At 44.9% G+C, this 25240-nt stretch overlaps 1 protein-coding gene across 5 annotated transcripts in view; it reads right to left on the reverse strand.

Moving 5' to 3' along the window:
* The window catches only part of LOC111262476 (uncharacterized), a 69270-nt gene that overhangs the window by 1562 nt on the left and 42468 nt on the right, over window positions 1–25240 (reverse strand). For 2 of the 5 annotated variants that reach the window (XM_086969140.1, XM_022836772.2), the window contains 5 exons: window positions 8597–8964; window positions 5287–5733; window positions 1141–1222; window positions 852–964; window positions 73–366 (listed from right to left, as the gene is read on the reverse strand). In XM_086969140.1, coding sequence (XP_086825266.1) covers window positions 73–366; window positions 852–964; window positions 1141–1222; window positions 5287–5389 — 592 coding nt within the window. In that variant the 5' untranslated portion in view covers window positions 5390–5733; window positions 8597–8964. The other 3 variants (XM_086969141.1, XM_086969142.1, XM_086969143.1) reach the window with 3 other exon arrangements.

Genomic DNA, 25240 nt, shown 5'->3' on the forward strand with positions numbered 1-25240 from the left:
TTAGCTAAAATAAAAAATACCGGAAAGTATGTAAAAGTTATATATAACTCTATTCAGTTTTAATGTACCTACCAGTAAGCATGTTGTTGATCTCAAACATACTCTGTGCCGACCGCGCCTCAATGGCTTTTTGTAAATTTTCAAGCATGGCATTGTGCAGAGTGCGATAGTCTAATGGAAGATCAGGGGCTCCGGGGGGCCGGAAGGCGACTAACTCGCCTCCAGTAGCTGATGCGCCGCCTCCACTAGAAGCAGGTCCTCGTGATGCCTGTGCCGCTGAACTGCCTACCGATGTCCTACAGCTGCCCTCCAGTAGCTGCATTTGACTGATTTGACTAGTCGGCAGTGGACTTCGCGCCTTCGTGGCTTCACACAACAGGACAACACAAACAGTGAGGGGAGAGGAAAGGAAATGGAGATATGAAAAAACAGGACATAGATTTATAGCGTACGCATGCTCTTCTTAATCGACTTGTAACGAAAGAGCAACACAAGTAATCAAATGTTGCCGACTTGACGTAGCATATGGCCAACCTAATAATATCTTGCAACTCTGGTCAGGTCACGTGTTAAATGTATCTTATAATTTAAATTAAGCAGACTTTTCGATCCAAACAAATTTTATAGATGTACATCATTTGAATCACTTCTTTGCAATGTCAGTCAACTTTAAAGATACCTTTACATGACAGAAAGCAATAAGGATGTAATCTTTGTTTTTCTCTCTTATGTCGTGAGCTTGAAAGACCCCTTTGGGTAGAATCAGTTTGTGAGAGATTTGTATATATATATATATATGTACAAACTGGCCCCTTAACGTACGATGACTTTTGGTTATGAGTCCCACTTACCAGGCCTGATTTGTGGTACAAAGTGCTTTTTTTCCATATGCCGCTGTAGATGTATCTTCTGCTTAAACTCATAGTGGCAAAGGGAGCACTCAAATCGACGCTCCCCGTCGCCTCTGCAGAGAGAACATTCCCATGGGAAAAACAATGTTTGAGATCGATCCAAATGCAATTCCACAATTTATGCCTAGAGAATAGCAGGATTAGATGGCTGCCACATAATATATATATATATATACTGAGGCCTAATTAATATATTATTCTTTTCATGCTTGGTATCATTCATCAGTACCTGTAATGGTTAGCACGATAATGTGCTCGTAACTCGGCAAGAAGGGGAAATTGCAGATGGCAGGCTGAACAGGAATAAACACCTGAAAAATAAACAAAGCGGCAAACGCGTAAAACAAGATCATGGTGCACACGCGGTTTTTCCTAATGTAAAATCGGTAATCACTGACGGAAACGAATCGATGTATTTTATCCAGTTAGGCATCAACTAAATCTAGAAGTCGGGGAAAAACAGTCAAATGTAAAATATTCCAATAAATATTAAGAGTTCTTGCTTGCTCGACACATACGCGCCAGTACCAAAGGAAGGAATCATTCCGAAGTTCCGGCCTTGTGGTGGTAAGCGTACGGATATTTCCACCTTGATGTTTTGCCAGAGGCCAAAAAAACGTTCTGTTTTAACTTGTAATAATCTTAATTAGCGTAAACATATTCTGGCTATCAATTCTCGATATTCGACCTTCTGGTTGATCTTCCTTCTTCTGGTTGATGTAGGGTAATGATCTCTTTGTGAGAAGGTTATTGTTGTATTACCTATAAACTTTGTAATCACTTAATCCCATATCAATCCCACAACAGTGTGTGATATAAGCTGTTCTGTTTCGTCCTCTCAGAATAATCTGCAACATTTGCTAAAAAAAATTTACACTAAATTCTACATTATAAATGATGCTCCTTTCAAGAATAAAATTATCTAGCATCGTGCAAATTTCATAACATGTAATTACTTCTTTAGTCGACCGTCTGCTATCTCATGCTTTGGCAATCTCTTTATCTTGGAACCAAGCGGATATATTCTAGCATATATTAGATGTGACGATAGCAAGTTTTCTTCGATCGTTATCCTTTCCTCCCTAGTACGATATACCGTATCTTTGTATTTCGTTTCACTGCCGCGCTAGTGGTTGCCGCACCAACTGGATTAGGAAAAAACAATTGAGTTATAGAAGAACGAAGACGACAACGCTCAGAGCGTCTGTATCGCTTCTAAACAGAATATTATAGTTCCCGACCAACGCGCGAATCAATTTGTACAAGGTAGACTCTTGTCGTCATCAAGGACAACAGCAATTACTGAGACGGCGGCGGCGGCCCCAATGATCGCCGCCGATCATAGCGACAATATTGAAGGAATCCGAAAGATCCATAAACTTGCGGACAAGGGACACAGTTCTTGATACCGCACTTGTGTTACATACACGCACCAATTAACAGTGGAAATCTCGCTACTGGCATTGTGTTTGCCGCTGTATATGTGAAGAACGCGATCCAACCATAAAAACGTCAGGGAATCGTTGAATCGACAGAAAAACAGCGCCGACGAAGGAAAAAAATTGTCATCAACGGTCTCGTGACTATACCATGGAATTACTTTGCACTCAGGTTAAGGAAATTGCGTGCACCAAATCGGTCGTTCCTGCAAATGTGTCACAGTACAAATGAAAAATTAAAGATGATCAGGCCGAGACGCGCACGCAGCAGGACTCTGCGGCGTCACCCGATACGCGACGTAAGTGAGAAATACTGTGCTACTTGTTTTCTACGAGACGGTCACCCATACAATAAGACACTCTGGCAGCCATATACAGTTAGCAGTCGTAACGAGACTTCAAATAATATTTTTCGAAGAAATAGGAAAAGCTCTGTTTGTCAGTGTCTTGTGCCAAATACAATACAATGGAAAGTGTTTCGCGTCACTATCGGGCGGCCGGCAGCAATAGAATTCAAACAGGTCAAAGGGACCGCTGTTATTCCTGAACCGCTATTCTTAATGTTAGCCTCATGCTTCTGTCTGCTGCCGATGTTAACCTGGACCACATTGTCACCCTTTGGTAACTTCGCAACGCTGGCGGCACCGACAAGAGCCAGCGCTCCATGAGCAACGAATTAAGATTTCATGCGACCCTGATGAACTTGGCATAATTGAATAACGGTACTATTGTAATTTGAAATGGACTGCATATGTAGATGTATTCGACAGATACCCTGCCCCTACACAACGATCAGTTAACACCAAAAAAAACGACGACATGTGTTTCAGCAAACAGCCGATAGTAAAATAAACAAATACTGTACATTTTGGTCCTCGATGATGAGTGCCGCCCTTTGACTTAGTCAACATTGGCCACCCAGAGACGAACTGTTGGATACCGGGAAACACGACATGTACCATCCACAAGCTTATCCACGTGCACGCGTGAGCTGTTTGGCCTGCTACGCCGACCAAATACCCAGCAAGCTATCAAGCTATGGAAGTCAGCCAAACAAGCTCAACCGCAAATCGAAAAAGGCCCCAGTCTCTAGACAACGGAACCCGACAGCCCACTTGGATAAAGCCCTACGTTAAACCATGTGGCTGGCTTGGGTTTACGTCCAACAAAAGCGTTCCGCCTGTCTGTCTCGCTTTCAGCGGATACTGTGCCTTGTCCTGTTTCGTCTCTGGGATCTTCTTTATCTTTTTTTTTCTTTCTTTTCGACCGCTTCAGCTGATCCGGCAATACATATCCAAAGATGGCTACGGCGGCTCGTCATCGTCCGCAGAGCAGGACAAGCGACTGTTTCAACGTAGCGAGAGCTTAAGGAACAACTGCTCGCAACGTTCAATTTCACGCTCACAACGTAGTCCCATTGAAGCTGTAGTCAAGTCAACCCAACGGCCTTAGCAGCAACACACAGCATCATGATCAGCGGCGACCGTGGCAGTTTGTTAATGGTCAACGGCAGCCGATATGTGGTCCACAGGATAACGGCAGTTAAGAGGCAACAGACATGATGAAATAACGGCCGACGCCAAGCAGGCTCACAAAGATTTGTCGCACTTGCAACAGAAAGGGTGTATGTCTTTGCCCTACCGATTACTTATCCAACCGAAGCAGGTGACCCCACAAATATAAAACTTTCGTACAGGAAGAACCGTTGCAGGAAGAGGTAATTGCACAGAAGCAACGGCAGATATAGCAACTAAGAGTTCCCAAAAATATTTGAATAAACACTCGTATTATTATTATTCTAAGCATCACTATCATCGGGTATAGAACAGAACAGTTTGGAAGAGCTGGTTCGGCAAAAGCATCGCCATTCGGCAGGAGGAAGGAAAAACCCGAGGAACAGTCAAGGTGCTGCCACTGAATACGCCAGCAGCCGCAGCGGAACTGCGACAATTGCATAAAAATCCTTATAGCTAGCTGAGCAGTTAAAACACAGCGCGAAAAGTACTGCACGTGCACGTGCATAGATGAGTAGACTAGAAGCATGACGGCTTGACGTCTATAGCGTGACGCTTGCGTCCATGGAAAGTCGTAGTAGGCTCATGTAATGTATGGTAAGCATAAGCAACTGGCAAGCATTGGCCTGCTTATTTTGTCAATTAGCATTTAATGCGCAGCCAGGACGGGACAGATCAAAACGCCGTCAATGGGAAAACACCGCTGCGTCGTTTCCAGTAGGAATGGATGTTTTTAATAAAAATTATTAGTTTATCTTTGTCTTTCCTTTAATGAAAGCGTTGTTGTCCCACACTGTTGTTCTACTGTATCTGACAATAGGGTGCTGAAATAACAGCAGTAGTAATGAATGCTACTCATGTTGAAGACACATAGAGAACTTACGGAAATATTGCCTCGTGACGCCTCATAATAACTGGTAAAAGCAGTAGCTTTTATTCTGCTTTTACTGTACCATATTATATAGCATATATACAGGATAAGATCAACATGAATTACGTTTGCAGTAAGATTGTTTGCCCCCTTATAATTTCCGTAAAGGTAAATTTGACTGTTTAACTTGGAAACAAAGCGAAGCTCAGTTGACATTTCTAGTAAAGTCGTTAGAATAAGAAGTTTATGTAAATTTATTTACAAAATAATTCTACAGCAAGTAAATCGTCCCGATACTGTATTGGTGATCCTACGATAATAAAAACATTGTTCTTTCCCCAAACACACATAAAAAAATATATATAAAGTTTAAAGGAATGAAGTACTTTACACCATCCTTTACTCTGTAGATTCGCGTTAGTATGTACGTGAAATCTATAAAGAACCTAGACCACGACGCCTCACATATTATAGAACAGCAATCACAAAAGCTGCCACCCTATGTGGATTAAGGATGATTTGTCCTACGATGAAAAGCGATTCTTGCTTACCTTTCCTGTCCTCTTTCACCGAAGAGTCGGTAGGTCGTTGAAGGCGTTCAAATCCACCGTTTAATGCGGCTTGAAGGATCAGCTCTGCGGGTAGAGGAAACATCAGCAAATCATATTTTATTAGCTAGGACAATCGACAAAGAACTTGCAGGTACTTGCAGTGGTGAGCAAAGCGTAGAAAAGGTAACCTCTAAAGGAGACTGACGAAAACGTTTTGAGCATGCAGCGTGCAATGCAGAAGGAAAACGCAGTAACCAGGCTAAAATTTTCTAATTTTATTTGTTCCTCATCTCTGTGGGGCTATCTGCTCGCGCCATTCCTACACTGGGTAGGCCAGGGAACTTCGGGGGCTCCTGACTCAACAGAAGTCCCTCATTTCGTTACCGAAGCAGTGGAATGGAGGTCGTTGGTAGGTAGACGGTGTCTTTTAGCTTTCGTTATCGGCCTCTGTAAGTGTTAAATAATTTATTTAGTTCAGTTTAACACATTTCATTACTATATAATTATTAGATTTTATTGATGGAAATCTGTTGAGGTAATCAATAAATTATGAGTAATTTTGAACGCTCAAGAACTAATGTAGCAAACAACTGTAAATGAAGAGTTAATCTGCAAAAAAAACTATTATTTCCTATAGGGAGTTAGGGTATCCCAAGCTCGAAAGCTTCATAATGTATCGACAAAGCTGAATTAGCTATCTTAAGTGAAAATATTTAGGTCACTTTCGTGACTGATCCACCAGTTTCATAAAGAGGTCCCTGGACGTCATTGTTCCGTGAACGAACTCCAACAACGGTCGATCTGCCAACAGGTACTATTCAGGGGTCGATTATCAAGCACCAGAAACATTGTTCAGAAGCTCTTTCGAGCAGAACGTGTTAGTGAAAGCTTTATAGATAATACCTCACCTGCTATAACAGGTGCATATATGTCTCATGCAAGCGTCTTGGAGAAGCCATCACCGACGATTTACCAAAATAGTGTTGATACACTTCACACGTAGTTTCCACTAACGAGTAACATGTAACCTCAACATATGTTTTACATGTAGAGAATCTGATGCTCTAGAATAGACGCTGCTAAGAAGTGAAGTATCCATCAACCAATGTTTTTATGTGTTTTCACTACCACTAACTGCTGAGACCACATTAACGATATCCAACGCAGAAAACAACACGGTTCTTGATGAATTTTCGACTCAAGTCGGTTATGATTCTTCTTTCTATTGATGTTTTGTATGATCTTTCCTTATTTAGCACATCGCTCGCTTCCAATTGGTAAGGACGCAATCAACCTCTTCACCAGCTAGCAGCTGCTAGTTCTGGGCTTAGTGCCACCATTACACCTAATAATCGAGGCTCTAAAAGACTGCTAATATTCCAGTCATGTGTCTGTCTGCGTGGTTGTGTATTTGATCGTGCCTTCCAACAACGCTTACTTTGCCTTCACAAGGTGGAGGGAGGAGTCTGGGGAAACGTATCGACGCTGTCAAGTTAGTCAGTCAAGCCAGGACAAGGTAGGTTACCAGGAGAAGCTCCTTCACCAAGGGAGAGTTGGGACAGCGTGGCTTCAATGCTCAAGCTGAAAGTCATCGCCAGCAGCTCCGACACGGCCACTTCGACGAAGCCAAGCCGGGCCGGCCAAATCGGCCTGCGAACTTAGTCGATTCGATCGGGACCGCCACGTTACGGCAGGCTGAAAGAGCGCCCTGCCTGTTGCGTCCATTCGGCCAGGCGCGCACATTGCTCTTCCATCCAAGGACGGCTTCCTCGTCATCACTGACGGTGACTTTGGCCGGAGCCAGATTAAACCAATGATCTGCCTTCATTTGTTCCCCATCGCCCTACCTATTTAGCTTTTACCTTCCTCAATCCCAGCTTGCCTACCCAAGGGAAGTCCTAGCGTTTGCCAAGCATTTCCTCCTGCACCACCACAGCTTCGCCACGATGCAGGCTGGCGTCACTACTTCAGCAGCAGAGATGTGCCTAACGATGCGACCACGCTAGTCGTAAAGTAACCGACGTGTGTTATACCTATAATCCTTGCAGCATCGGAGACCGCCAGCATCACCACCCTATTACCAGGTGGCTGCCAGAACCCGATCGACAGCTCATAAGAATTAGCTACCTTCCACCTATACGGCAAAGGAGATGAACTTTCCAAAGGATTAGCATCATCATCATCATCTGTTTGCTGCCGGTGGCCCCACGACAGATGAAAGCGATCATGAAACAACAGCCGTGATAGGAGCAAAAGCAAGGAGAACAAGGCGAGATATTTAGTCCCTTTCCACGGACTACCTACCAACATCAGCGTAGGCAGCGTCATCTGCGCCTGTATTCTGTACCGCTAGAGCACAATGCTACTACTGCCCATACGTAGTGTAATCTGCAATAGTCACAGCCTTCGGAGTGATCTACAATAGCCTCCTGAGAGAAAGAACAGACGTCCCGTACAAGCAAACCGCTGTTATGCCGACAATTGTCGGTCGGAAACACGCCTGCAGCCCCAGTAATGCAGAGAGCAATAATAGCCGCCATTCAGCTACGGCGACCATCATCAGAATCACCACCAACAACCAGTTTATCAGATCAGCCCAAGCCAAAGCTACAACAGTAGTGAGAAATACTCGAGTCTATTCTACCAATTTCTGTTCCGTGATCGCGCGTAGTAGTAATGCTTCTTTAACGCACAGCGTTGAAGCATCAATCCCAATCGACGACGACGACAACAAGTCGTTTAATCCAAAGAGCAGCGTTAGCATCGTCGTGACATCATCACTAGCCTTTAGTCAATCGATCGAAGCTGTCGCTGTTAATGTTATGATATCTCCTCATCGTTACTAGCAAAGGTTGGCGATGTTCATGGTCCTGCTGTTGATGATCATGATAATGAGGCGGCGATGGCGCTGGAGCTGCCGCTGTCATCGTCGACGGGGTGAAGGCACTAGCTCGACAATAAACATCACTGGCCATAGCAGCAGTAATAGTGGCTAGGCTAAATAACCGGGTCGGCTTTGCCTAGGCCCAGATAAAGTTACGGTGAATTTGTTCCCACTTGAACAGCGAACGCACTACCAGCACGAGCAACGATACCGCCGTTGATGCCTCTACGGCAGCCACACTGAGCACATCGCCTATCTCCCACCTGCACTCCTCTTGCTCAGTGGAACTCTTTGGTCGTGAACCTAGCTTTCAATGATAGCCTAGTCTATCGGTAGGTGTTGTCTGAAGCAATCAATACAACAGTCCATTGGAAAACTCCTGATGAGGCCGCTTCCGCAGCTAAGAACCACCCGCCAAGCACTCACCTAGTGCCCGCGTCAATACAGAACATATTCGTCATCGCCGCAGGTAACATCCTCTGCAGCATGAAATAGGCGGGAGACCAGAATGGTAATATATTCATTTGTGCCTCCTTTCGGTCAGGTGGCAGCCCAACAAGATGAGGTGAAGTGGGGCGCTGAGTGGCGTGCACTGCTAGCGATTCAGCCTAACCCAATAAACCAAGCCATAGTGTTGTTATTATGGGCGCATGTGTGTTCCGAAGTTGGTTTCTAAGAGGAAGCATGTTGACTGCGCCCGTAGGAGGAAGCACAAGAGCACACGTTGGGCCATTCGGGCTGGGCCTAGTTCGTGAAGTTCAGATAGTCGAATGCTTCTACGCCGCTCCCGGTAGCTGAAAGGAACAAAGGTAACGATAACAGAAGTTATATATATATATATATATACACAATCGCATACCTATAAACGAACGCACACATGCACTTCTACATGGGCACAAAGCCTATCATGCTGATTCTATGAAACGCCACGGAACAACAGCGAGGTTATAAATTTATCTAAAAGGAAACGTCTATCTGATGGCATAACTTTGCATGCAACTAATTTTATTGTACTTATTCTTGCTTTATATATATATATATATATATATAACTTTTGACCAATGTTTGTATTTATGTGCATAAATATAAACATTCTAGCTTTTATCGAGCTTCGTGTGCGTCTGCATGAGTTTTATACGCACGATACTTTGTCGCATCCCGATTGACTGAAACTGGACTATTTAAACTCTCGAGCACCGACGCTTTTGGCTCCGCAGGTTCATTCTTTTGCATTCTTTCGAAAATAGAATGACAAAATAACAGATAAAAATGGTCCGAAATAGAGAATACGTGAGATTCGCTAGAAATGCACGACTAATATGAAAACCATGCGTTACTTCTCATGCGCACGGCCGGTACGACCGTTTTGAGCTTGGAACTTCCCCTACTAAATATTCTCCACATGGAAAACGTTTGAAGTCCAATGGAACACCGATGTTGCATCCGTTCCATAACATTTCAGATTTCGCCAGGTGATACCAATCAGCCTTACTAGTACGACTTGAGAAAGAAAAAAGAAAACTTTCCCGCCATAATAATATAATAATAATTTCCCGTGTTTAAATATGTAAAATGCGATAGTGGCGCACTTAGAAGTCCTAATCGCAACACCTCATTGGACCTAAAATACTGAGGATCCGCATTTCCTACATAGCACTCAGTTGGAGTTCAGCTTCAAAATATGAAGAATAGAATTCGATTGGATTTACTTGCATGGTTTTGCAGTTCTCTCCTTTAGGAAATATGCGCCGTTGTAAAAAGGCGCTGAGTTGCTATGTATTTATATCGAGAAAAGCCGTACGTTTTTTCTGGACCGTACTCGCGCAAGGATAACTCAATAATAACACAAGAAGAACTCGGATCCTACCGCTGGCTTCGCGCTCGCCATTGCTAAAGATGCTAACAAGTAGAATCTAATCTTAAATTACTGATACGCGTAAGCCATATCGCAAAGGCTAGGCGAGTTAGAAAGAACGATTCTTGAAAGGCTTTCTCGTTACTTCGAAATTTTCTCTCAATTTATTTTGAAGTACATATAGCTTGGCTAACTAATCGATGTTCGTGCAAGCAGCTATCACTATTGAGCGAATCTTCAGCGTTTGTTCCACACAGAAAGATAGTGTTTTACTTCACATGCTACGCTTTCCCATATCTCACTGTTGGGCCACGAACGAAAGCCTTTTCAAGTACATGAAGCAAACCCCACAGATTGACTGGGATGTGAACCATAATCTCCGTCCGAGTTACACGTTTACGTTACTTATCTCTAGCCATGAGCGACGTTTAGGTCAACCTGCTAGCTATACGTCGAAGAAATGTATGACCACTGACTGTTTACCTACACGGAACAACAGCCTGTAGGTGTTTCGTTCAGCCGCGACTTTGCTTCTACATTTTCCGAATGTTTGCCACAATTGAACAAAAATCCTTAAGGGAAATGTACAATATATGCGTTCCGAAAATTGCTCACAAAGAAAAACACGTAAGCAACTTCAGGAACTGCTCCGAAAGGAACCCTTACGTAAGGCGTCGACACATGCTACTACCGTGGAGATAACATAGGCGACACTTACCTAACTCAGCCTAAAAATGAAATTTAGGCCCACCAATGATATTAGCATGGAGAAAACGAGCTAACACCATCATTCCTCGTACGAAACATCTTAGCCAGAGGGACGTCCGTGCGTGGAGGTGGCATAAAGAGCTTGATGTAAGTACGGAAGCATATTGTTAAAGTAAAGGATAAACAACGTCGCTCATTTATAATCATTCAGAGTTAGCAATACACCTACAATCGCCATTGTAGTTGCTGGATGTTTTGTCAGCATGCTGTGTTTCCGGCCTCAGAGAGTACATGCGTACTTCGATTACCCATTGACGACCTATATATTGTAAAATTACGACTTTGATAGCAAAATGGTACCTCGATAGGCTCCGATTGGCTAAAGGCTACCTAGGTAAAAATTGCTTGTATTCATAATTCACAGCATAGACACCCATACATACACAGGACAATTCGTGTGACAACACTTGACCGTCATTGATAGCCATAATAATGATTCCACGTTAAACAAAAGGCCTTAGGGTACTTTGATTCCAGTTCACTGTAACACATCAAATAATAATTGTATAGAAAGTATTGTGAAGTTCATCATTCCGCACGATATTATAGTAACTTTATTACCATTATCTAACTATATTATTGATAGGGTAGCGATCGTGACGACAGGCGACGTTCATCAAATTCATTTAAAGTTGATATTGCACAAAGGAAAATCCCAGCGTTTCTTCGTTACTTGTCAAAGGCACCGACGAGTACCCAGTACGTTGGCCTGGTAACGATGACACCTATGTTTTATAATAGGATTATAATATAACGATCAACACGAGGTCGTTACCAGTTGAAAACAAACTACCGTTTAGACGGGGTTTGTGCGGCACGAGATTTTTTTTCATTATAACCAGGCTTATATCCTACCGAAGATGCGCGCTTCTTCGAAAGAAATCGTCTTATTAACAAAGATTTATTTTTCTAGCACGCTACGGATCTTGCACATATGAATAAGGGGGCTTTTATTTCTACACAAACGCCTATAATTTTTAATTATTTTATGCAAAAACACATACAGATCATTCAAAAGAATAGTCAATGCGAAATAAATATTGTGCCTATTCAATATAGATAATATTGCTTTGTACTAGCTCATAGTTGTTGTTGCAGTTTGTTACTATGATGTTTTTGTTATTATTAATTATTCAGTTATTTTGCGGCGTGTTCCAGCCCGATTCTACTTGCCCGTTTCTCCAGTAATGAGACCTCTTTGGGCGGTATTGCTTCAACGCTGCCGACCTGGTCCTTCCTCTGCTCCTCCATCTATTAGAATTGCTTGTTCTCAGAAAGTGTAAAAGGACTTTATGAGAGCAATCCTACCGCTGCTAACTGTTACGCAGTCGTATGCTAGAGACTCGCATTCATACTCACGCTCACAAACTCATATCCTTAAGAACTCTGCTTCGAAGACCAAGCGTCGGCTTCTGCCGAGTGTCGATTTCGCCCTTGTGTTGTGTCGTGTTCCTGTTACTCGAAGGCGGCCACAAAATCCTCTTCTGGTCTCTCTCTTCGCGATCGGCGTTGATTTGGGCAAAAATAGAAAAGTTGCAGTTGTGAGCTGTACCACGCCATTTGCTCAGCGGCGCCGGCGACGGCAGCAGCAGCAACGTTGGGGTGTGAACCATTTCAAAGTCGCTACTCTAACGGCCACGTCGCTGGCCCTGGCACGATGGCGCATCCGAGCTCGCCCACCACGCAGGACCCCAAAAGCAGGAACCGCTGTACGAGAGTGAGAGAAAATGAATGCCTGCTAGCAAAATTTAGATTCCCACCAACTAACCAAGCAACAGACGGTCGCTCAGCCTTCGACCAAACTGCGACCGGGGAGTCCGGGCACAGAAAGAGCCACAATTCGAGCTGGGGGAGGGCGAGGTTATGGCAGCAGCGCAAAGGAGGATGGGATCGACCACCGTTGGTAGGATGGACCCCTTCGAGCGGTATGGTGCGCGCTGAAAGGGTACATGGTATCCAGCTTGAAGAGCTAGTCTATCTGCTAGCCAGACTCGCTGTAAGTCGGCCCTCTTTACGCCTGCGAACTTCGACGTGCTGTTTAGCGACGAAGACGAGCACGAATGGGGCGGCTGTGGCCGTAGCGTCATCTTTACTCACGCTGACTCGTCTGATTGTTGGTGGTCTGTAGCTGGTCTGCACTCTTGAGCGGCGGCGGCGGCGGCGGCAGAATCATGTCGTTGGCTCTGTTGACTTTCAGTGGCTAGGTTCAACCAAGTTCTGGTGGAGTTAAATCAGCCGTTTGTTTTCTCATTCGCCATGAGCTCACAAGCCCGCCGTAATCGTAGCTATTGCTCCTGCTATGCTAGAATGTCTGTTGTTGTTCCGGCAGTTTCCAGCAGAAGTCGCTACTCTTACCAAAGATTGTTCATACACCGAATAAGTGCGCTCGTACCGTTGCTGTTGTTTTTGCCATCGCTGCAATGACAGCTACGGAGACTGCCAGCATTATCACTGCTGCTACCGCCGTCGCTGTCGTTGCGGCCATTTCTAAGCTATACATTGATGGCCGCGTTAGGTAATAGAAAGGCAAACGCGCGGGTGTGTCTTACGCGGTAAGAACAACGGTCGACATGCCCAAAACCGTCGAAACGACTCCACCACAAATCAGAAAGAAGCAGAAAAGCAGGCCAATGGGGATGCATACATTGCCGATCCGTTGTGATTGCCGGGCAGTTCCCTGTTTACAGGCGGCAATCAGGGACATCGGGTTGTCAAAAGGTGCTTCTTTTGCATTTATAAAACACGCGCCGCTGCTGCCGGCAACAGCGGCTGCGGCGGTGCACCTTCCAAGGGCAATTAACGCCGTAGCAAAGTCGAGTCAGCCCGTAACTAACTTGTTACGTCGCCCCACTCTTGCTGTTCAACGGCTGCGGCTATAATAACGCCAATGGAGGCCCCGTTCCTTGAAGCGGTATAGGAGCACGCCCTAAATACGCGTTTTGCTGTTTCATCTGCTGTTATTATTGCAGTTGTTCTCACATGGTCGATGTTGTTTTTCTCGTTGCGTTTCTCGGCTTAGTTGTCCTGCTCTTTTTGCTACTAGGTTTCGTAGACAGGCAGAGCAACAACGACGATGACAGCAACAACAACATCAACAAGGACTGTACTTCACTGTTCGTGATTCGCGACGTGACTATACGTGAAAACACGCATGTCGACACGCACACAAACATATGGGAGGACTTACAGGCAGACAAACAGGCGTAGGGACGCATCGTCAGGTGGATTAAAGGAACCAATCAGATTCTCACATATGGATATGTTGCGTAGAAAGCAAATCTTTGGCTTACCTATGTTTTAGGAGATAGATCGTTTCCGAACAAGCTGAAACAGCATCAGTCTTTTGTTAGTAACTGGGAAATAGGTCCGTACGCGGATTTGCTGCCCGGACCAAAACAAGCACAGATGGTGGTTCTAAGCGAACTACCCTGTTAGCGGTTTCTTTATTGAAGATAGTACGTCAATGATTATCAGTACGTTCAGCCTGCAAAAATAATCGAGGATCACTTCCCAGATGTTTATTCTAATGTGACGTTAAGGAGAGCCATTTTATGGAGGTGGCAGAAGGATGAACGAGTTCCTTTACCTTATGTACTGCAGAGTCACGCTTTGGGATTCGATGCGCTTCTTAGTCCAGTTACTCTTTTAAATAAATTCAACGGAATTATTTCAACGGAACTCAGCGAGTCAGAGGGTTGGACATCGCTTTGAGGACGCTGGCGAACAACTGAGGTAAAAGGCAAAATGCCCATAGAATATAGAGGAATGCTTAAAAAAAAAACGATTAAAGAAAATTTATAGGTCACACAAGTTTGATAAAAATTTCAAGATAATGCTCATCTATCTATCCGGTAGAAGAATGGTTGGGAAGATGTTTTCCGCGAAATCTTCCCAACGAAATCGCCTCTTAGGGCTATTTGAAGTAGCAATAGTAATAGTAGTAGTTATTATTTCTATTATTCTCTCAACGTCAAATCTTGAAAAGTATTGCCTCGTTCTTCAACATTTTAACTAAGGCGCATTCGAGAATGCCCAAACGCTCAACTTTCTTGAAACTGCATACTTCGTATTTGGAACGGCGCTCGCATACATAACGACCTGTTATTGATAGATGGACCAGTCCAAAACAAGTTTATAAACTAGATTTTTCAAACCTTCTGTATCGAATATGTGTAGGTGCGCGTTAGGCTTATATAGAATTTAGGCTTAGGTCACCCCTATGTATTCTACTACATAAACACGGCCGATTTAAGCAACACTTGCGAAATTGTGCTCTTTTCTCCCAACTCTAAAAATAGGTTAACATACTTTTTAGTTCGACCTAACTTCGTTATCAAATGATCAAAACACAAACAAAATGCCCTCCGTTTGGACTGTATCAAATAAGAGGAAAGAAAGAGCAAGCAACGCTACACGGATTTTCAGATCGCCTGATCGGTTGTATTCCTACAAACTTGAACCTCACGAATCATGACCATTTATATTCAGTCATAGCTGCTCAAACATATTATGTGAGGTAGCGTAAAAATGACATATATTTGACAAGCGAGGACCCGAAACTGCTAAAAACGCCGTTTTTAAGTGCCTGGCCAACACACACACACACGATTTATTTCATAAGACGGATCATTAGTAAAAAAAAATAACATATTGTTAAAGGACGGGGAACGGGGACGGGGGTCGGGTTGAAATATGCATTTTGAGTGCACCATTGAATATTCACCTTAAAGTTCCTACACATTTGTATTTATGTAGCGTTTTCTATTTAAATACGGAAACACCGAAATAAGTGAGCAATATAAGCACGAAGGCGCCTCTTATCAAGTATCAGGTTTTTAGGGTAGACATTAGGAATGCTGTCGGCGAACTGGGCAGGTGATTGTCCCAAAATTGCCCCGCGCTTTCAACAGCCAGGCGCATAGTGACAGTAACGGATATCCATTTATTTGAATTCTTATAATTTTTGGCCCTCTATAATCTGTTTCGTAATATTGGCAAATAATGGCCCTCGCAGTACATTGACCAGTGCCCTCCTGCCGAAGTGTGCAAGGGACTAAATCTATCGAAATCTCCAACACGTACAAAACAGAACATTCCCGTGAAAAGCGTTCCTTCCGCAGATCCTATAACTTGATGGATACGCTATAACGCACTTGCTTCGGTACACCTGCATTGCAAAATGTATGTCAAATGTGCATCTTGCCCAAGCGTCAACAAAATCGCTAGCTAATGAATAAAGTAACTATTTAGTTATATGTATAATGCTAACTTCCCGGATAATGGGTTTTGCCAAGTGGAGAGTTTCAGGCGGGTCGCGTTCAAGCTGCACTAAGCCCAGCGCTCGGAGGTGAGGCCCGTAAATAAGCGTTGATCAGATTAAAACACGAACCTTCAGCACATAGCTATTTTTGGCCGCGTTAAGGACAATGCAAACATTCACGTTTAAATATCGCGCGAAAAATAATAAATCTATCACTAGGCAAGGCACCATCAACTTCTTGGACAAACAAATATACAATTGAATAAATGCAACTCTGAGCAGTGTTGGCGACCACTTAATCAGTAGATAAAAGAGTTGTATTAGGCCTGGCGTAATCATGGCCAAATAGTACTGTAAAATCGAGCCCGACTAGTGTCAACGTAAACATATTGCACGTAGCTAAATGCACCATACATGCATACATACATACATACATATAAGTATTTACTTAGAAACAACCACCGTCAGAAACCAACATGCAAGAGAACGTGTCCTATGTAAAGGGCTCGAGTACATGTCTAATAGCTCGACAAGCCGTCATCACAGACACATACATTCGTGGGTAACGGTTATATAAATCCTTGTGTTATTAATACATAATTTATAAACTCTTTCTTTTGATCTTTATGATTTACGGACACATAGTCATTACAGTATGTGTGTGTGTGTGTATATATACGTTGCAGCACATAATGTAGTAACGGTGATAACTCTCTGTTGCAAATCAGAGCGAGGCGTGTGCTGGAGAGTTCGATGACTATGTTTCTACGAATAGATTTTTTTGGTCAAGTATGCAACTTTAGATGGCGTGAACAATACCTGGAAGTCTCTACACAGCATCAACTAATCAAGACGGCTGGCAAGGCTGTAGCCACTGCAACGGTACCAGCCATAACGGCCGCCACCGATCAGTTGGACTCATTCTACATGCCATATGAGTGAATGTCTATAACGCACCGAGAACAATAATAAGCTATTTGGGTCGATTCTAGTTGGGTCAGTTTTAAGACGTCGTGATTTCCAATACATTCACTGTAATAGGACTGGATGATTGTTATCATTAGCAGCTGCAACATTTCGCAGCGTCGCCTACGGCAGTAGCTATTCAGGGACACACTGATAACGGTAGAACAAACATCAAATAAATGGAGATTTAGCTAATACACGGAAGCTTGTTTTCTCTTTTTCAAGAAATTCGATTTATTAGGACAGAAGGAAGAAAGGATTTAAGCTAGCCAACAGAGCGTTGTTGCAGAAACTAATCTTACCTTTTGTAGGCCCTGTCAAGGCTCCCATTTGGGCTATCATAGGAGATACACAGGTGTACCATGAACCGGTAGCCCTTTTCGGCTTTCTAATTGAAAGGTCCCTTCCAAAGAAAGCTAGCGGCAGAGAAAATTCGTACCAGATGGTGCTGAATAGTATCGTTTATGATTTAATTTTTGATTCTGTTTGACTCTGAGAGTCTCTCAATCTCAGAGTCAACATTGCTCATAGCCGAAAATCTGCCAGCCAAAACCATTTTGCACTATAAATACAGAGTTAGGCAAAAACGTCTGGACAGTTTAAAAGGAGCCTCTTGACATTTTGAAAAAAAACGAGAGTACAATACGAGAGACTTCCTTTAAACTAGACGCTGAGTTAACTTATAATGATCTAGAAGAGATTGTATCATAGCCTCGATTCAATTTTTTTAAGTTTTCCGCCATTTACGTTTATATATATATATGTTCCCTCCGTAGGGGTCGTGGAGGAAGATGACTTTGAACTTACCAAGAAGCAGATAGTAGTCCTCCAAGGCGATCTGAGCGCGTAATAACCACCGGAGGTTCACACACAAACACAGGTTCTCAGTAAACGTCGAATCACAGATTCTGCCTGCCTTTTTGCAGCCGGTCCTTTTCTCATGCTTTCTACAATTTCATTGAAGCATAATCTACTCTGTCGGCATTTGTCATGGATAACGGTTATGGGTTCATCAGTACTCACAATACTGTGATTTTCAATTCTACGGCAGCTGAGTTGCGTGACACGCCCATCTGTCTTTTTCGTGGTAATATCGGTTTCCGATCTATGTCTGGTACCCCAGTGGAGAATATCTTTCCCACAGCACAGACTCCCACCACAACGACAACAAAGTAAAGTATATATGAATATATAAGCCAGTTTACTATTGGGCTAGTTTGAGCCCATCACACAGCTCACCAGGAATAACTATCACAATACAGTTTCTATTTAATAGAATCATTGGCTGAGCCGTCTTAACGCACTTATGTTGAAATCTCTCCAAAGACAAATCATATCACTCGACCAGTCGGTCTTTTTTGTCTGTTGTTTGCTCTTGTACTAAGTAGCTGTCAAATCATCCTTTTAGAGTTAATGGCGAGCTAGGAGCGGCATGGCCTAGGCAGAGCTTCGAGATCTGACAATCAATGGCAAACATAATAACAACAACACTAGACTCGAGTTTGACGCGTGTGATGTGTTGGTTTATACGCGAGCTAACCGCAAGAACTCTCTTGATTCCTTCTGCTTGGTGAAATATAGCCAGTCACACTAGGGCCGCTTCAATAATCTGATGAAATTAGTATATTTTCGAATTTTCCGGGCTAAACTGCATTTATCATGTATGTCAAGGTGGATAATAAACGAGGCAACAGACGAAAGCGCGGGACAGATTGCTCGCAAACACTTTGTTGACGCCTTTCAAGTTGAGCAACGTTTAAGTCTCATATCTGTTCATATATGCGAGTTCGCCAACGTGTCCGCTTTCGGCACAATATCGGCCCAAGATGCTGCCGTTGCTGTTAGTTGGAGACCACTTAGCCTTCTTTTCTCCTTGAGAAATCGGGTTGCCGCGTCGGACCAGGCTACAGGAGTCGCAATAGTTAGCGGCTGTCCTTCTGGAGGCATCGCTGACCCATACTACGATTCCTTTAACTCCTGCGGCCGCCGTTGCCAAAGGACCGCTCCATAGCCAACATCGTTGCTGATCATCTATTGCTATGACGGCGCGATTTTATCTCAATGTAAACCTTGTCTCCGTTTCTGCTCTGCCGCCTTTACGCGTCGTCGTAATGCGTATTTCCACGTGGTCCTTGACTGTGGCAGCTAATTCAGTTCTAGTCGAATAACGTTCGAATCTATGTTTTCGTTCGCCAACTCCAACATTGCTTAGCGTGGAACTTTTTAAGAAGTGAAAATGACGAGTTAACGAAGTGACCCTGTTGGCCATGAAGCTGTCGACGGTAGTAGCACCGGGCACTCGACGGCAATAGCTGCCGCATTTAGCGATCAATAGGACATCGAGAACGACGAGGATGGCTTTGATCGATCGCCTTGCACAGCCATGTTGTTTCTAGGCCAAGCGAGAAGCAAGCTATCACAGTTGCTGCCTCTACAAGATAGGAAACAACTGCTAGAAACAACAACGATGACAGCATTACCTATTAGAGGACTTCGGCTGAGTACCTTACGATGTCGAACAATGCTGGAAGCCATACTGCTGCTGTGGACGCCGACCATGCCGTTGTCATTTACAAAACTCACGTCGTCGGTCGAATATTGGCTGACTTGTAGTTACGTCGTGTTTCATGGAAAAGAAGAAGGATCTAATGACCTATAGAGTTCTTGGCGATACCAACAGGTATGGAGATCGCGGGGAACATGCAGACTGCGGTTGTGATCGATCAATAGCGGCTAGTCGATGCCTGGCGTTGGAGTTGCTTGAATGACTGATGGATCAACTAAAACATCTCCGCTATCTCCAGCCATCCGACGGCGCTGAGCGTTTCTTCTTCAATTTCCTCTAATCGCGCGTCAGGCGTCCGCCATACATCCGCCTGCCTCTTTCACGGTGTCTCTCAACCACTGTCGGCGCCGATGCCAATTCCAGCGTTTGTGACCACCGTAACAACAACAACAACAACAACAACAGCAGTAACAATCACAGCGACGGTAACAAAAGCTACGCTAGCGCCTGCTCGAGCAGAAAGTACAATCAACCAAGGACAGCGCCCGTGGTCGTTTAGATTCCTCAGGCGCCTTAAGAGATCGAAGAGATTCTTGCATTCCTTCCTGGAGCTGATGCGATTTCTAGTCTTGTTGCGGTGACAACGGCGGCGGCTGCAACGGTAATGGCAGCCTTCGCAGTGCCGTGCTTCCGTGCACATTTTCTACTTTCTATTGGGTTTTGCTGGGTCTTCTAGATCCGCTGCGGCTGCAGCGGGAGTCAGTGACGCAGCGTAAATACGGCAAGATGCCAGTTTTGCGGTTAGGCCGGTGGAGAATTGTGAGCGATGCCTATAAGAAGGCTACTTGCATCACGTCAGGGTTTATTCTGCCCTGTTATTGGAACGCCACTGATGTCACTGCCGATCACCATTATTGCTCATAAGTTGTAATACCAGGCGTAAATTAGTTTGTCTCTATATATATATATATATATATATATATGTAATGCTGCATGATTTATGCCATTGTGAGGGTTCTACAGTGACGTTGAAGATGTTGAGACAGGCGAAAACAACAGAACAGATATTTTTTCTCTAGCTGACGTATTTCTTCTCTAAGGTCAACACATCAACGACTATTCTATGCAGTGCTTGTCCTTCAAAGAGCGTATGTTCTTCTTGTCGCAACGTATTTTTTTAACTTTCAGTAAACTAGGTAAGTTCCAGTAAACTCCATAGATTCTTTACAATGTACGCACCATCAGATATAGTTATCTTATTGCGTGACGGACAATACACATCACACCACTGAGCATTTTCCAGCTGTTACGAGCACATCTATATTTCGGTAAAGTTCCTACATCGACATCCATGATAGCAGTGAATTGTTTGTCATTCCAACATTGACAAGTCACTTTCCTCTTTGTAGCAATGTTCAATTCACCGGGACCGCGCTTACCGCTCCATGGTACACTCCCTGCAGAGATGGCAGCCAAAGCGAATTCTCGATCCACTCTGATTGTTCCACGTACTTCTTCTTTGTCAGCATTTACTGGCATGGAACATCAACGAGCGTACCGCCTTCCACCATCTCACAACTTCTATCGCGTCACGTCACACCGCACTGCGCACAGCCGTAGGTACGGCAGCTGTAACCCATCCTAAGAGAGTTGCGTTTGCACTCACCTCCGTCGAAGACCCACCGCACTAGTAGTGCCTCCGGTAGTTGGTCTGCTTCCGTAGTTCTCCCTAGATAGTCGGCAGTTATCCTGGCTGGCGCCTGCCGTCGCTCGCTATCTCACCGTAGATGGCGACTACAGTCTACGGTGAACAGCAGAAATAGCACTAGCCGCCCAACCGGCGCCAAGTAAAAACCTACGTAGGTCGAGTTGTAGGTCTCGTTACGGTAGGCTATGGTAAGTTGCAGTAGGTGGTGGCGGGCTGGTCTACCTAGCCGACGACAGGGACCAACGACTGTTACCTTACGGTGAGAAAGTCACAGCCAACAGTGGCGATGATTTCCTTTCGTATCGAGAGACGAGGAGGAAGGAAGAACGACAGAGATCTGTTGGGAACTTACTGAATGGCTTATTGGCTTGGTGAGTTTGCTGAAATGATGCCGGATGCTGCTGCTGCTGCTGCTGCAGCAGTTCGTATTAGCTAAGATGGCCGGTTGCTTGCCGACTCTGCTGGAGCAGATTAAGTTGCTGCTCTTACGGTGGCCACTGCTGCCGAAGCGTGGCGTCCTCTGCACTCCGGTCAGGAACGCGCTCCAAAACTCCACTCGTGCTATTCACTAACGGGAAAGGAACGACGCTGACGACAGGGCAAGATAGGGAACAAGTAGCGGCAGCGACGCCAGGAGCACCCGCTGCGGCAGAAGGATCGTTACCTTCGTTTGTTCGTCGCTTTGTCTGCCTGTCTCTTTCTCGCTCTGTGTCGATCCACTGAGTGAGCGCTTACGTAGCTGTGCCTGCTGCTAGTGCTTGAGGGACGTTATCGCGCTGCGCTAACTTAACCGCCCGACGCCGACGACAGGCAGTAGCGCGACCGTAGCCATTGTTGATGCTTCTCTTAAGTTTGCCACCATCGTCGTCGCCGTCTTAAGCGTCAGCATCAGCAGCGGCAGCAGAGTCGCTGGTACAAACGCAAGCGTAATCACAAATAGTCGACACTGTTCTATGATAGCGACGAGTATGAACACGTCGGCGGACGCTGATCCGCGCGCCCAGCGACCGACCGACCAACCAACATCATCAACATCACTAGCGCCCTCATCGTCGTCTCTTCAATTATCAACTACCGCAACAGTTCCTCCCTTGTGGTCTGTTGGGTGTTCGCTCGCTTCAAGTGTGACTGGCTCTTGTTGATAATGCGATCCCTTGAAGATGCTTGTTCAGAGGCTGCAGCGGCAGCCACGGCCACGGAAGGAAGCTTTGTCCCCTAACAATATTCGGCGATACGCAGCGCCGACGCGAAATGCAATTGAATGAAATTAACAACCTCAATATTTGTACTGGCAGGAATGGTAACTGTATTCGCAGCGAGCGATATGGGTGGGCATTGTCATGCAGTCATAACGGACGATCTTCCGCTTGTTCAACGACCACGGCCATGTCCGCTTCAGCGGCGTGAAGAGCTTTTGACTAACCGCTCGCCCGCCCTTCCCCCCTACAGAAAGCGGTCTGCTCGTAAAACTACTTTATATATATATATATATATATATATTTATACATATAGTGGATGTGATGGCGAGCGGGTGTACTTATTCTGTTCTGGAAAACTAGATTGTGGCTAGGGTTGCAAGGTAACAATTAGTTAACCCGGCTGGAAAAACTACGATCCGTAATGGAGGCGCTTCGATAGTAGGTCATTGTGACGCTACTACAAAGGTTAGAAATTGGAAACTCTTGATTCGTATCGGTTTGTGGAACACGTTGAAGGTAGCTGAACGCCATTAAAATGCTATACCTAAATATTGACGTCTGACTGGCCTGGCGGAAGAAAGCGGACGAACTCTATCGGAGTTCAAGAATTGGAAATTGTTCGACAAAGCTCCTAAGTCGTAATAAACGGATCGCATATACGGCAAGAACAAGCAAGAAAGCAAGTATAACAATTAAAATAGATGATTTTAAATATTTGTCGATCTCAAAAAGGATTCTTCCACACAGACAAATAAATCTGTGATAGGGTAGTGAAAGATACAAGTAACCACAGACGAAAGAGGGCGCTGCTGCTGTTGTTGCGGCTCAGATCGACCCTCAAGATAAAAAAAATGTTTATCAAATTAGCAAAACACGATATATTTGTGTAGTAAAAAGGCTATAGATCGTCGAAAGCGATGGATGGAACAAATCGGTTCTGTATGGGCGGGCGAATGAGTTCGACTCCGCCATAATTAATATAATATTAATAATTAAGAAAATCGGTGCTTCTATTGTACGAAGCAGCTTAGGAGTCAAAGGGTAGAACGAAAATGTCTCACGGGTACGTTCTAGCACGTACATCGTAGCGGCTTGACGGAAAGCAGAAAAAACAACATAGTGTATATATTCAGCACTCGCAGAGATCGATTGGCCGATCGAACGTACACACGCGTATTCTTCGAGCACTATACAGCTTTTGTCAGTTCGGCGGTGGTCTCTCGTCCATGCGAACAACGTCCGCTTCTGGTCCCCTTTTACTGCTTGCTACGATACCTTATCGCGGTGCTTAGATACGAACGCAAAGCTTTGATTTTCCAGTACTGCGCCGCCAATACATTTTTCGTTTACCTATTCACCGATATTTGCAGAACCTTAGCATTGCCGTTATAACGCTTGTTTGATGAAAATAGAAGGCGTCGATTAGCTATAAGACACCCATTTCTTGTGTTCAACCAGATTCACTCTGAGCAATACAAATGTTCATGGATTACACTATGACTGTTGCTATCGGTCAATGAGTGCTGGAGCTCAAACCGTATATTTCTGCACCCAGAGCGTTTAGCAGTTGATCGCAGACTGCGCTTAAATAAGTCAGAGTATACAGTTCACGAATACTACAAGAACACTAATATTTAAGGTTCGGTCACTCACATTGTAGATATAGATGAGAGGGCTCTCTCTGAGAAGGTCTTCGCTCCTCCTGCGAAGTTCTTCAGCTGCACGCCTCATAGGCCTGTCAAGCGCCCAGAACGAAATCAAGGAAAAGATCGCAACATGAAGCTTTCCCAGAAACGCATCCATTCCGAGTACCTTGACGAATTCCCATAATACTTCACTTCTGAACCCCATATCTCTTTCACCTGCAATCGTTTCTTCGTCACCATGGCCATATATATTTTCCCTACAAAATGGTAGAATCCCTATGTTATGTCTGTAGCACGATAACGTTGAGCCTTCGGACATTCACATCCTTGGGATAGATACATTACGAACTTGAGCAGATCTACGGTCAGGCGCCTTCAGGAATTCCGCGGCTGTCAACTGTGAACAGTCACCGCACATTGCGTGGCACTTTGCAAGATTAACTATGATGTGAGTGCCCCTAGGCCTCTACCGAGGCCTCCTGCCTACAAGCCAGAGCTATTTGTCTCATTACAACTGCCGTGCTGCAGTACGCCACGGCACCGCTGAAGTTGCAATTCGCCGAGGGCCAAACGGGCGGATGTCTCAGCGCTTCATTGCTGATGCTACTGCTGCTACTGTTGAGGGTGGCCAGGTCGGCAAAGGCAGGAACGCTACAGCCTCTGTGAAGTGCGTCGCTCCCGGCCGGCGTGTTGTCGCCGTCGCCTCGGCAACGCTTCCCTTCAGCCCCGCGCCACTGCGACGGGCCCCTCGAAACCCCCTTTACTGCCCGTCTATTACCCTTGAGAAGCAAGCAGGAAACGAAGCTAAGCTTTCCGTGGATACCAGTCGAACCCCCTAACGCTACCAGCCCCTTTCTCGCTCTGTCTTCCCCTGGTGCGCGCGGCCTGTTTGGATCCATAACAGGAACGGCTAGCACAGCGTAGGAGAGGCAGCGCCTCGAGGTTGTCCTACGACCCCCGCGCTAGTGCTGCTGCTGCTGCTATTCCTGCTACAGGCTACAGCTACTGTAGGCTATAGCAACTACTACCCCCAGTTCGTTATCCTATTCTCCCCCAACCCCAATTCTCCCAAACGCATTTCTCCCCCCACAAGAAGCAGTCCACCCTTCTCTCTGTCGTTGCCCGCGCCAGTAGCCAGGCAGGCAGGGTGTCGTCGGCTTCC

The sequence above is a fragment of the Varroa jacobsoni genome, unplaced genomic scaffold (assembly GCF_002532875.2).
Source record: "Varroa jacobsoni isolate VJ856 unplaced genomic scaffold, vjacob_1.0 scaffold_666, whole genome shotgun sequence".
In the NCBI taxonomy this organism is placed as follows: Eukaryota; Metazoa; Arthropoda; class Arachnida; order Mesostigmata; family Varroidae; genus Varroa; species Varroa jacobsoni.